The sequence below is a fragment of the Centropristis striata genome, chromosome 1 (assembly GCF_030273125.1).
Source record: "Centropristis striata isolate RG_2023a ecotype Rhode Island chromosome 1, C.striata_1.0, whole genome shotgun sequence".
NCBI lineage: Eukaryota > Metazoa > Chordata > Actinopteri > Perciformes > Serranidae > Centropristis > Centropristis striata.
Genome location: NC_081517.1, coordinates 38185908 through 38199440, shown reverse-complemented (window position 1 = coordinate 38199440; position 13533 = coordinate 38185908). Strand labels below are relative to the sequence as shown.

General features: G+C 38.6%; 1 protein-coding gene across 1 annotated transcript; it reads left to right on the top strand.

The window, feature by feature from the left end:
* Nucleotides 1-54: 54 nt before the first annotated feature.
* On the top strand, nt 55-12600 carry dnajb14 (DnaJ heat shock protein family (Hsp40) member B14). The gene is made up of 8 exons (XM_059341620.1): nt 55-216; nt 4872-5046; nt 8969-9114; nt 9292-9483; nt 10125-10210; nt 10419-10528; nt 11799-11971; nt 12081-12600. Exons 1-8 carry the CDS (start codon nt 78-80, stop codon nt 12203-12205), a joined length of 1146 nt encoding a protein of 381 aa, XP_059197603.1. The 5' UTR covers nt 55-77; the 3' UTR covers nt 12206-12600.
* Nucleotides 12601-13533: the final 933 nt, after the last annotated feature.

The following is a 13533-nucleotide window of genomic DNA, read 5'->3' as shown; positions in this document are numbered from 1 at the left end:
GTTGGATTGAGCTGTCAGTGCGGGTGACCACGTGGTGAGCGAGATGATCAGCTGACTCTGTCGGAGGAGGAAGAGGGATGAAAATGGAAGGGAACAGAGACGAAGCCGAAAAATGTATAAATATAGCGACGAGATCCCTCAAAGCCGGAGATAAAGAGAAAGCGCTGAAGTTTCTCATCAAAGCAGAGAAGCTGTATCCCACCGACAGAGCCAAAGGTAAGGTGTCTGTGGCTGACCCCGGCCCTCTGGACGCTAGCTGCTATAGCTGACGTGTTTTAACATCACTTACGACTTAAGCTCACTACAGGTCAACTGTTGACTATTGTATAACACATGATTGTATGCTAAGTTCACGGTAATCAAGGCTAAGTTGTGATTTACACATAGGAAATGAAGCTACACACACCAGAGTTGGTTTAACGTCAGCTAACTGTGGGCCTAGCGTTATGTTGCTAACCTAGCATCACTGTAGTTGACTTTTACAATTAATGTGGGTTATATTTGACGACGTTGATGACTTTGTCTTGTGTTTTTGGTCGCTATCAGCACTGTTCTGCTTTAGAATACCAAAAAGTAACAAAAGTCAGTGACGTCAAGACCTCATTCATTCAGTGGTTGATGCTAACGTTAAGATAGCCGTTTTCTTTAACGGTAACTGACGTTTAAAGCGTTTCTGTTGACTGTCATCCGACTTTCAGTTTGAGTTTTACACTTTGGCTTTTGTTTACGATGTTGCTGTGTAAAGGCGGTACATTTGTGGTGTAATTCCAGGCCAGAACAGGCAACCAGAGCCTGGAGAAGGAGGTTGTCAAGGCTACGACTTGATGCTGTCAATCCTTTAATTGAATGGTTGGCCTGGAGAATAGGTTAATCTATTTAACCCTATAAAGCCAAGTGTATCATATTAGATACAGTAATTTTTGAGACCTCTACATCATCAAAAACCTGATGTATACATGTGTTGAAGATAAACAAACTGAGCAACAAATTGCACAAAAATACCAGATGTAGCAAAAATGATATGCAGGTTCCACGAATGGATCATTGCTGCATTAAAAAAACTTCATATCAGCAGATGTATGATGTTGTGTTATATGGGAAAAATATGTATTTTGCATGTTTGAGGAAAAAGGAAAAGTCAAAGTCTTAATAGGTTAAAAATGTTAGGGTTTATATGTTTTTGTTAGTTTGAGAAAAACAAACTGTGAGCAACAAATTGCACAAAAAGACCTGATGTATCAAATATGATACAAATTAGAATTCATAAATGCAATTTATTCATTTCTTAAAATTCGTCAGCAGGTTAATAAGCACTCAGTTTTTACAAAAATTGAATTTTCTGGCAATTATTTCATGGTTCAGGCTTTATAGGGTTAATCCCACCGGTCACAATAGTGACCGTAAAAATATTTCTTCGTTATAAGGCTCTATTCCTGCAGAATATGTCAAACAAAGCTGCCCTGAGCCAATGGATGTTCTCCTCCCATCACATTGGAAATGTCCAAAAGTAAAAATGCTATGTCTGTTACAATAAAGTAACAATGTTGAGTTAGACCGATAACTGCTTTTTTTGTTTTGCTCTATGTATTGTCCTCTCAGTATTCATATTGGTATAGTTGTCACACTAGACACTAGAATGTTATTCTAGTGGCAATGTTGGAGACTACCAGTTACAAAATTCTACATATGTTAATAACTGGAAAGGGAAATATAATATTTTTTATGACTGCATAGGAGAAATATGTTAATGTAGTCTATAGATCAAATAAAAAACAAAAAAAAACAAAATTACTTTATTTATCCCTATTCAGTTAGTTTGGTAGAATGAGACAGCTTGATGGGTAAATGGTAGATACAATATCTAATCCCACCAGTCACTATTGTGACCGAACATAAAACGCACCTTTTCATCTATTTTTCCATGAGAATCTTTTAAACTAATGGTTGATTATTTCAAAAGTGTACAAATGACACATGATTTGGATATTTTCATGTCTGGGAAAAATTTGGGATTAAATGGGTTAATCCCGGACACAGCTGTCTGGGAGATGACTGTAAACAGGTTTTAGGTACTCACAGGGATGACAAAGGTGCTTTGGATTGTAAATGGCTCTTTATTGTACTGCAGAGGTTTTCAAAATATGAGACTGTGGGCCTCCCTCTCAGAAAAAGCTTGGAAAAAGATGCCCCCTTGCTTAGTTTTACTCCGTTACTGGATGCCAATGATGCCATTATTGTTATTAGATCCCATAGACACTCAACAATTGAGCCATAAAAACCTAATGTTGCTGTTTGACATAACATCAGACTACACCAAATTAAAAAAGGTCACTCTGTACTAAGACATTTATTAGCTTCCGACTCTGGGAAGTTACTCTGAAGTATTTTTATCCAAATCACACACATTTAGAATACTCTATGTGATCTTCTTATAATGACTAATGTAATATTTTTTCACTTTCGTTCACTGAGCCACCCCTGAAAATGTTTGCTAGTATAACCTCTGATATTAAGGATTGTCAGTGATTGTGTAGAAGGCTTGCAGATTGCTGGCCAGGAGATCCTCAGTTGTTAAATTATAACTTGTCAGTTAGACGTAGTTAAATGTCCAACTGGGTCCTTTTGTCTGTCTGCCTAATTATGTGCCTGCACACGCAGGTTTAGCTGTGAGGATTTATAAAGCGGCAAGGACAGTTTCAAGGCTTCCCACAGGAAGCTAAGAGATATCTGGCTTTCAAGGCTGAACCTTGAAAAAAACTAAATGTCATTCAACAGCACACATATAGCCAATAAACAATTTGCTGTCAATATTAGACTTGTCAGATTTCAATTATTTGAGCAAATTGAGGATTTTTTTTTACTGCACATGCAAACCACAGGATGTGCATTAAAATATACAGTAATGTGCAAGGATGTTTAAAAGAAATAATAAATAAATGTCCAATGTAACATTCCCCAACATTTTCCAGTCTGCTGTAAATGTGTTTATGTTAAAGAGGAAAGATTGGAACAAGTTGTTAACATAGTAACATATCAAAATACAGCATCAAGAGGAATGTATTTGATACAATTAAGCAATAGAATAAACTATGGATCACTGTTTGGAAATTAGGTTGTTGGAGCAAAACTTTATGCTTTAACAAGAGAAAATGTGGAATTTGTAACATTCATGTTCTCAACTTGTTAAGTAGTCTAAGGTGCTATGAGAAAGAGAGATTATGGTTGTGCAAGAGGCAATAGTTTTGTTCTTATGTTACATGTGACTGCATTAGGAAACTATACGGAACATTACAAAAGTTAAAAGCATTGGAGAGTGAGAGAGATGATGAGGCAGCTCTGTTGACGCTGAACTATCTTTGAGTTTGTATTTTTGCATCACTGACCATATTTTCTACATAGACGGCAAACTTGAATTGAAATCTGCTCTAGGGGCACTGTAAATGGTGTTAATAAGTAAATTTAAATGCTTGAAGAAAAAGTTGTTTTCAAGGTCTGTGTGAGTCCTAATAAAATAGAGGGGGTATATTTCAAGTTTGCATTTTTTGAGGAATTAAACATCTTATTACTGCCCCATCATTAAGGCACAGTTGGTATATTATGTATTAGCACAATCATCTCAATGTGTATATTCAAGGGGTTTTCCTAGGATCTACAGTGATTTAGGTTAGTTACGATCAAAGGGATCCTTCCTTCCATCTGTCCAATAATGGTAGTGTAGTTATATGTGTTTTTATTGATCATTGACAACTTGGTTAGGGTAAACCACCTGCTGGTTGGGAATTGACAACTTTATTTAAATTATTTCGATTATATAAGGCAAAGCTGGTTCTGCAAACTAAATGCACTGTACACTTCATCATTGTTGTCACTTTTCAAGGGTCAATCTGTGATTGGTGTACAACAACACTTTTATGTCGACGTGCAGTCAAGACTAAATAATGGAAAGCTGGAAAATGTGTTTGATTCTGAATGTTATTGATTTAGACCTTTTTATAAACTAGTTTTGACATTAATTAATTAATTAATCTAACATTAATACTTTATCCAAACTTTGGCACCACTTTTGCAAAAGTAAGCAAAGCTTAAGTCGTCTGAAAGCAATGCTAACGTTAAACACCACTTTACAGTAACAAGTTGAGACTGATGGTGGAAAGTGGCTTAATGACAGTGTGGTTAAAGGTGTAGGGCCAATTTTACCCAGCCACAAATGGGTGTTCCACTTTCTCATAAACATTAAGTTGACCTCTTTCAAAATGCAAACCCCACAACGATGTCAAAATACTTTAAAAGTGTCTCTGACACTGAAAACAGAAGTTGTCATGTGTTTTCATTCAGCTTGAGTTGCTGCGGCATGCAAAAGCTGGCCCACTGAAAATCATCCTGCAGTTTATCCACTGGACCCCTGTAGTCACCTTGAACTAGTCCATAATGTTGAGTTTTAGCAGGACTCTTCCTCTTGGTTTGATGGGCTTGCAAGTTTTGTTGACTGTTTTTCCCAACTCTTTTCATTTACTGACTAAGCTTTACATTAACCCATTGACGCCTAAAACTTCCTGTAAAACCTCTGGGCGATTTTAAAATAACCCCCTAAAACCTGAAGTTTTTCTGGAAATTCAACAGAAGTGTCAACGCTTCTACTAAATAATAGATTTTTCAGCCTCTGTAGCAGATAGAAATTAAATTCAAAAACTATTTGAGAGCTTATACAAATACTACAAAACGACGTATCCGATTTCCAGGCTTCAATGGGTTAAGAGCAATGAACGGTCTGATTGGGCATTGTTCCAACTGGACCTCAGTGCTGTCTTTCTAACTTGGGCTACTTGGAAAAAGTGATTTTGTGTCTGAGCAAAGCATCTTCCTCTCTTCAGCTTTGTTGGAAGCGATAACGAAGAATGGCAGCTCGACGGGTAACGGTGCATATCGAAGGAGACCAGCAGAAAGCTCAGAAAACACGGGTGAACAACCAGAGGGGGAAAGCCGTGAGTCTGCAGGAGCCGACTCTTCTAAAGGCTTCACCAAAGACCAGGTTGAAGGAGTGCAAAGGTAAGAAGAAGGATTCAGTAGGTCTTCCATTTTATGTTTTATTTCTTTTCCCACTAATTGGTTCTGTAATCTGTCCCACTTTTGCCTATTTTGGTGCTTTCCTACAATTGGCTCTGTGACTGCAGCCGCACTGTGTCTATCACACTCGATTAGCCCTTTCATCTGTGGCTGCAGGAGGAAGCTGTAGTCTCTGCAGTGTTGTGCACACACAGCTAATTGTCATGGGAACCTCTTTAGCTTGGTGCTTTGCCCATGAGAGGATAAAGTGAGAGACATTTAACAGTGTGAACTAGATACCAGGTAAACGCTATATGTTCTAATTTTAGAGCACGAGAGACAGCTACACAGAGGGACGTAGGCAGTCAGAGCTTTTAATCCTCAGCATACCGGCTCCAATCAGATCCTAGAATGTTGACAATAGCAACATGATCTTTATTTATAGGATTAACATGCTGCTCATCATTATGTAATCCTCTATTGCATCAAACATAGGCAGTTACTGTGGTCCCTAGTGTTTTAATTCACTAAAGCTTTCTCAAAGGATTTTGTTTAAAAGTTGCATCATGTCTCCTAAGAAAAAGACGATGTTTACATTTCTTCCATGCAACTGAATGATTTAAACATAATTCTGGGCCATTATTACTATAGATAATGCTTTGAAAAAAAGGCATAACTTGCTTGCTGTAGTAGAATAATTAGTTAAATAGTAGAAATGTCAGAGCCTTTGTACAAACATTTAAATCTTCTGGCAATGTTTGCCCTGTAAAACCATATTATTTAAAGCAATAAAGCAGATGCAGAAAACTTTTAAATAATGTTTAATCGATTATATGTATTCCCAAATTTAAAAGTTGTTATTAACAGTTCACTAATTAATTTTATTTTACAGATAGGAGCTGTCTAATGATAAAAGTAGCCTAGAGTCTGGACCCTGGGTTCCCATCTCCTGGGGCCTCATGTATCAAAGAGTGCGTAGCTTTCATACTGAAAGATGGCGTACTCCCAAAACTAGGAAAGTACGTACGCAAACTCACCTCCACATGTATCAAACTATTCTTACGCCAGGTTCAGCGCACCTTTCCTTGATACATCCCAACCAGCGGGGAACTGAGCGCACATGCACGAGCCACCAACCACGCCTTGGCCCCTCCCGAAAATGAATACGCAAATGACATGCAAATGACTATAAATCGCCGGCATGCCCGCTGATTATCGACAAATCAACTTACTGCCACTGCGCGCGAGGTGGACGTGGTGATCTCCGGGGTGGAGGCAGGAAAAATGAGCTTTTTAGTGCCTCAGGTGTGGGATCAGCAACAAGATGTCACTGTGGCTGTTAATGCAGCCGGATCAGAGAGCTGCACCATGACAGAAGGGTCGCTCCACACACGCTCCTTCTTTTCCTTTTTTTTTTAAACACACTTTATTGTTTTTAAACACATTAACAATACAAAACACAGAAACAGAAGCCCTCCCCCCCACCCCCCACCCCATCCCGACAGACAGCACATGCTATACAAAGTTAGGCAAAAAATAAATAAATAAGTACAGTTCTAGTTTGTCTCCAGTCCGCAATAGGCACTCATGATCGCCAGTCAGAAAACCGTCTACCCATCAACAGCAGATTTTTCAGATCTGCAGGTATATAATCAAGAAAGGGTGTCCAAAAAATTAAAAACAATTCGTCCTTTCCCTTTACAGCAGCTTGTAACCTTTCATGAGGAAGGAGATCAAAGATCTCCCTGTACCAAAGGGTGACACTAGGTGGAAGGGTTTTGATCCAATTTTTTAATATACACTTTCGAGCAACGAGAAGGAGTTTATCAAGGAGCTTATGATGTGACACAGTGAGATGTAAGTCCCTAGAGGGAAGGCCTAGGAGGAAAACCCCAGGGTCTTTCTTAATTTGTATTTTAAATATCCCACTGACGACCTTTGAAATAAGTGACCAAAATCTGGAGATTAGTTTACATTCCCAAAAGTAATGGAAATACGTTCCCCTTTCTAAGTTGCACTTAAAATAACAGGAGTAATATGCACCCTGTGTAGTATCTTGTACTGAGTTTCTCTCAGCTGGTTACAAGTAGATGTGGACCTTATCAGGCGTATAGTTGCCAGCCAATCATCTTCAATATATTCATTGTTCAAGTCTTTTTCCCATCTATAAGAGATGTCTGGTAAATGGTATGTAACGGAAGAACCCAGAAGTGAGTAAAATGATGCTATAAGATGTCCTCTGACACGCTTCTTCTTAACGGCTAAGAGCCATTATAGCTGTCAGTGCGTAATGCGTGCCAAAATAATTTTTACGCATCAGTTTATAAGCCACACTTAACTTGTTGTCCCAATTAAACATCACATACGGGATCAAATATGCACCACACCTGACTTATTCTGAAAGGATTTCCAACACACGTTTTTTCTCTGGAGAGAGGGATCTGTGCGTCATGGATCACTGTTCACCTGCAGCGTTAACATCTCCATGTTAAACCAAAGGGGAAACGGTCGGCGATCGGGACTTTGAAGCAGTAATTAAGGCAGGTTAACTGTGAAAAATGTGTGCGCTCCATAATCAGAATCACAAGTACTTTATTGGAAATTCAGTATATATAAAAATAGTGGAAATAGCAGAATATATAGACTTAAGAAAATATACAATCTTAACATCAAAACATATAGACTTCAACATACTATCATTGCACAAGTAAGCAGCAGTACGCAGGTGAAGTCTAAAATATGAAAATAGATGAAAGAAAATCATCTATCCCCTCATATTTAGAACAGGTTATTGATGGTGGAAAACGGCATTTTCCTTCCATTTTCCGAGAGCTATAAACTATAAACATAATGCCAGTTGTGTTAAGTTTGAGTTTAGACATGAAACACGTTTTAAATAGAGCATAAAAGACAGAAGTTTCTGCCAAACAAAAGTTTGCGGTGCTACCACACGGCACCTTGATAGGTTGCGGAGCGGTCCGCACATTCTCACGGCAAGTTCACTTTTCATACATGTGGCGTGTGCGGAAAAAACAGCGTACGCAATACGCGGCGTTGATACATGAGGCCCCTGGTCTTTTGTCTGTCAGTAGCTGCTGTCACGAAGTGGAGAAAAACATGTATTAAAATGGAGGCGTATCTGTTCCATGAGATGCGAGTGAAGGATGTCAAAAATGCTGCCAAGAATGTAATTGGTGATTATGTGGTGGTTTTGCAGGAAGTGACATTGTACTAATACATTTCAGCACCCTTGTGCTCAACCCACTGCCCTGCTGTGCATCAGCTCATCCAGATTCTCCCTCCACATTGTTTTTACACTCATACGGCTCAGTGTTTAGTTTAATCACATTCTGTTGTCAAAAATAATAATTCCGAGCAAATAGTAATCCAACAAATTAAAATAGTTATGTATGGTGTATAAAAGTGGGGTAATTGAACATCTGTTTAATTAATATATGTGGGATTTTTCACAAGTTTGCAGTTTTGTATTGCATATTGACATTGTGTAACGTGGATTTAAATTATATAGCCCAGCCCCGATGAGATAATGGAATATATATCACAGGTCAATCTATGTCCTGATCTACCGTCTGTAGTAAATCCATTCCTTAAAATAATTTCTGCTAAGAAGGTGACAGGAAAAGAGAGAATTCAAGGCCCTGACGAGGTAGAGCACTTTTTCAGGTTTTTGTCTGGCAACTACAAAGTCACTTGTCCTCCCAATTCATCTGATGAGGTTTTCTCTTTGAAAACAATTGAAAATTCCACCTCAAGGTGCTAAAAAAAAGTTCAGTGTCTGATCAGGGCCTCACAAAAAAAGTTAATTCAAAGAGAAAAAAACATTTTCTCACCTGTCTTTCTTTTGGAGCTGTCCAAAATGATTCACCGGATTATGTTCAGCTGCTTTTCTCTCTGTCCCTTTCAGAATAAAGCGATGTAAGGACTACTATGAAGTGCTGGGTGTCAATAAAGAAGTCAACGAGGAGGAGCTAAAGAAAGCCTACAGGAAACTAGCGCTGAAGTTTCATCCAGACAAGAATCATGCACCTGGAGCAACGGAGGCCTTTAAAAGTAAATGATTGTTCTTTACTCACACTTGTAGGCAAGACTACTATGTAGCCTGCATGTGATATAAAATACAATGTGTAATACAGTTGAACATCAAAGCGTTGTACTGTAACCTCTACAAAAACAGTTGGAAATTATTTATGTTCCCCTTTCTGATGCATCAACCTTATCATCCTTCAGAGATTGGTAATGCATATGCAGTGCTGAGCAACCCAGACAAAAGACGGCAGTATGACCTGACGGGAGGGGAGGAGCCTAGCAGCCCAGGTCACTCACACGGAGGAGGAGGCTTCGACTTCCACAGGGGCTTTGAGGCCGACATCACTCCTGAAGACCTCTTCAACATGTTCTTTGGAGGAGGCTTCCCCTCCTGTAAGTCAGCTCATAACGTTAATTATTATTATTATTTTATTTAAAAGGGGACAGTGCAATTTCATAAAACACATGATTGTACATGGTTAAAAAAGCCAGAGTTAGCCAGAAGGCTAGTTTTCATCTGTAGTCCCCTGGCCATGATGTAAAAAAGCAGAGAATTACGAAAACAAAAAACAAACAAACAAAAAAACAAAACAAAAAAAAAACACGTACAATATACAAAATACATATACAAACACTTACAATTACAATTACTTACAACACGATACAATTAAGAAAAAATACAACATCACAACATAACATTTTATCATAACATCATTTACCACTTGACTTTGATTGGTGTTTCATCAAAATATATTGATTTTATATAGATTTTCTTGTGAAGTCACGTTATAAATGTAGTAGTCAATAATCTTGTCTTTTAATTTCGATGGAGTGTATAAGTGAGAGATATATTCATGTTACCTTGGTGTTTTGGTGACTTGTGCATCCTTTTCTTTTCCCTGTCCTGAAAAGGCCTTTATTATTTTCAACATAATGTACAACATATCTTTTTGTATACTGATCTTTTAGCTGTAATTGGTGACATATTCCAAATATTTTGTATTTGACCTCAGTCATAATATTTTTCTCTACAGCAAGTCCACACACCTTCACCAACAGCAGAACAAGCTACAGCCATCAGACGGACTACCGACAAGAGAGAACAGAAGAAAGGGGAGATGTAAGTTGTGTTCAGATTTTGTATTTTATATCTAGAAAGATATTAAACATTTTGTTTGCACACAAATTATAATTTTGTGAACCTGTAGAAACGACATTCTATGACAGTCCATGATTGTGTGTGTGTGTGTGTGTGTGTCTGTGTGTGTCTGTGTCTGTGTGTGTGTGTGTTTTGGAAAATGTCCTCATTGGGCTGTGTTTGCCTCCAGGGTGGCTTCTCAATGTTTATCCAGCTGATGCCCATCGTGTTCCTGATTTTAGTGTCAATATTGAGCCAGATGATGATGTCCCCACCACCCTACAGCCTCTACTCTAGACCGTATGTATTCACACACAAACACACAAATCTTGTGTGGATAAAGATGATTTTTGTTTTATAGGATTTTCAATGAATTTGTATCGCTGTGGATGTCGCTTTAATAAACCTGATACTGTAGGGACAGCAGCCCCTTTCAGTCTGCCCTTTCAAGCTGCGATGTTTACGCCTCTGTGGCGTTTCACCTTCAATCTCAACGTCCCAGAGGTGTGATGGGGGGACCAAGTGGCTCTGTTGCGCCTTCGGATGTAGTAACAGAAGCGTTAAATTGGTCAGACTGTTCGAGGCGGGCGGAGGTGGCAAGACGGAAAATAGGTGGTGTACATTATTTGTGCAACCAGCCCTCGGGTAAAAAGAAAAGACATGGACCGTATCATCAATAACCCGCCTCTCACTTGAGTTCGACAGTAATCAAATCATGTTAAGCAAAATGCAGAACAACTTCGCTTGAGTATGTAAATGCTACCTGCATGGCCGGAGCCCTGTACTAAGAAGCTGGATTTGAGGGTTAGCGAGGTAACTTGGGGTTAACGAACACACAGGCGATGTGTGTTTCTCACTGAACTACTGAATAAGTTTGTAGTTCTATGGACATTTACCCACACAGTCACGAATCAGTCCTGTAAAATAAGGTAGCATTCATAAATTATGCTTCACTATATCATTAATCAGTATGATTTTTACTTACATATGACATCCTGCTTCCTTCAAAACAACGTTGTCACGTTATGTTTTATGCTTTATAATGGTTTGCTGATGTCCGTTTTATGCTGGTATACAGCTAATATAATACTGATTGGAAACTGATTTATCCAAGATAATATGCCTTACAATAGTCACTTCTGAAGTGGGCAAAAACTAAATATATTTGGATATATCCTTCATTATGGGACAGTTTCAGACCTAAATCCAGTTCATAAGGAGGCCATCGATTTACTCAACAGTAGTCATTAAAAGCACAAGGAGTGGGTAAATAAATATGGTAAATAATTTGTAAATCTCTACAGCAAGTAACAGCACAACGTGCAGTTCTTCCGTCAATATAGTTTTGAATGCACTCACATCGGCTGTTGCTTATTGTAGACGTACTGCTGCTGCTATGTAACATGGGTATCCACATCGTTCTGCATTGCCGGATTGCAGTGTGAATGGAAGCCAAAATGATGCAGTTGATGAATCCGTATGAATGTCCTGAGGCGAAATGACAGCAAAGCTCGTTACGGTACTTTTGTGGCAACTTGGAACTAACTTGTACTTCCTTTTTCTCCTCCAGGTCCACAGGTCAGACTGTAAAACGGCAGACAGAAAACCTGCATGTTGACTACTACGTCAATAGAGATTTCAAGTCGGAGTTTAAGGGCTCGGCGCTGCAGCAGATTGAGAAAAGTGTGGAGGATGACTATGTATCCAATGTTAGAAATAACTGTTGGAAGGAGAGACAGACAAGTGAGTAACCACTATTAGAATAGAACAACCTTACTTATAGTTTCCGCTGCACTATTTATTTCTATTGTATTAACACTTCTGTTGTTTTTTTTCTGCTTTTCTCATCCAGAAACAGACCTGCTGTATGCTGCTAAGGTATACAGGGACGACCGAATGCGCAAGAAGGCAGAACTTATGACCATGGATAACTGCAGGGAGCTGGACAGACTAAATAACTTATTCAGGGGAGGATGAGTTGGACGCTTTTAGATCCTGTATATGTATATGAATAGATGTATGTTCATGTTTTTTTAAGAAAGAGTCTTTACACTAGGAGCAAAAACTTACTGAAATAATTTAGTTCTATTATTGAAGTTTTAAAATGTCCCTCTCCTCATATCCCCGCACCAACTTCCTCACTCCAGCCTGACCCCAGGAACCGCCTTGTTACACCGTAATGAACCAATCTACACACACTGTAGAAATTCCCAGACATTTTCTTTCTTCTTTTTTTTACTCTGATCTTCTTGTATTTTGGAAACAAGAAGGACAAGGACACTTGATTGTAAAGGCATGTGTTTCGAGTAGTGGGAACCCAAACAAATCACTGTCTTAACACCAACAAACCACATACGACATCATCTGCTTGACATAAATATACGATGAAGACTTTGTAGGTTCGTTTGGAGGTGCTGTCCTCCAGCCAAATCCATTTTATGAAGAAGAACGGAACAAAAGAAGAAAAATAACCCAAGGCTTCTTCCAGTTTCCTGCTCGCCTCCGAATGTGGATAAAGATATGAAGAAGAGATACCTGTGATTTTGTTACTAGACAACATTTTATGTCATCATTTTCAAAATGTGAAGTTGGCTGGGACTAAACATGGCAGGACATCGAAACTGCTCACCAATGGTTGTACATTTTCATTTTTGAATGTTTGAAGTTTATGCAGTTATTTAAGAAACTATAGGAGAAACAAAGATTTTCTTCAATGCTCGCCTAATCATTTAAATAAAGTGAAATTATTACCATAGCCTGGATGTATGTGTGTCTGATTCAGATATTAAGGGTCAATTAAAAACAAACATCTAGTGGTATTTAGACATGCAGATGGTTTTGGTTTTATTTTCCCATGTTCTGGTATTTCTGAGGTTTCTGCTACAGTGGAGGTGAAATTGGGTCTTTTCTTATATCAGTGCTGTGAGTAGAAAAGTTAAGATGGATAGAGATTGAATTCCGCTACCTGCATGGCCGGAGCCCTGTGCTAAGAAGCTGGATTTGAGGGTTCGCGAGGTAACTTGGGGTTAACGAACACACAGGTGATGTGTGTTTCTCACTGAACTACTGAATAAGTTTGTAGTTCTATGGACATTTACCCACACAGTCACGAATGACTCCTGTAAAATAAGGTAGCATTCATAAATTATGCTTCACTATATCATCAATCAGTATGATATTTACTTACATATGACATCCTGCTTCCTTCAAAACGTTATCACGTTATGTTTTATGCTTTATAATGGTTTGCTGATGTCCGTTTTATGCTGGTATACAGCTAATATAATACTGATTGGAAACTGATT

What these genes read in the sequence shown, in the direction of transcription:
- dnajb14 (XM_059341620.1), top strand. Translation starts at nt 78, where the DNA reads ATGAAAATGGAAGGGAACAGAGACGAAGCCGAAAAATGTATAAATATA. An exon ending in AGCAACGGAGGCCTTTAAAA is followed by an intron (nt 9,115 to 9,291) that starts GTAAATGATTGT and finishes ATCATCCTTCAG; the next exon opens with AGATTGGTAATGCATATGCA. An exon ending in TTGGAAGGAGAGACAGACAA is followed by an intron (nt 11,972 to 12,080) that starts GTGAGTAACCAC and finishes TTTCTCATCCAG; the next exon opens with AAACAGACCTGCTGTATGCT.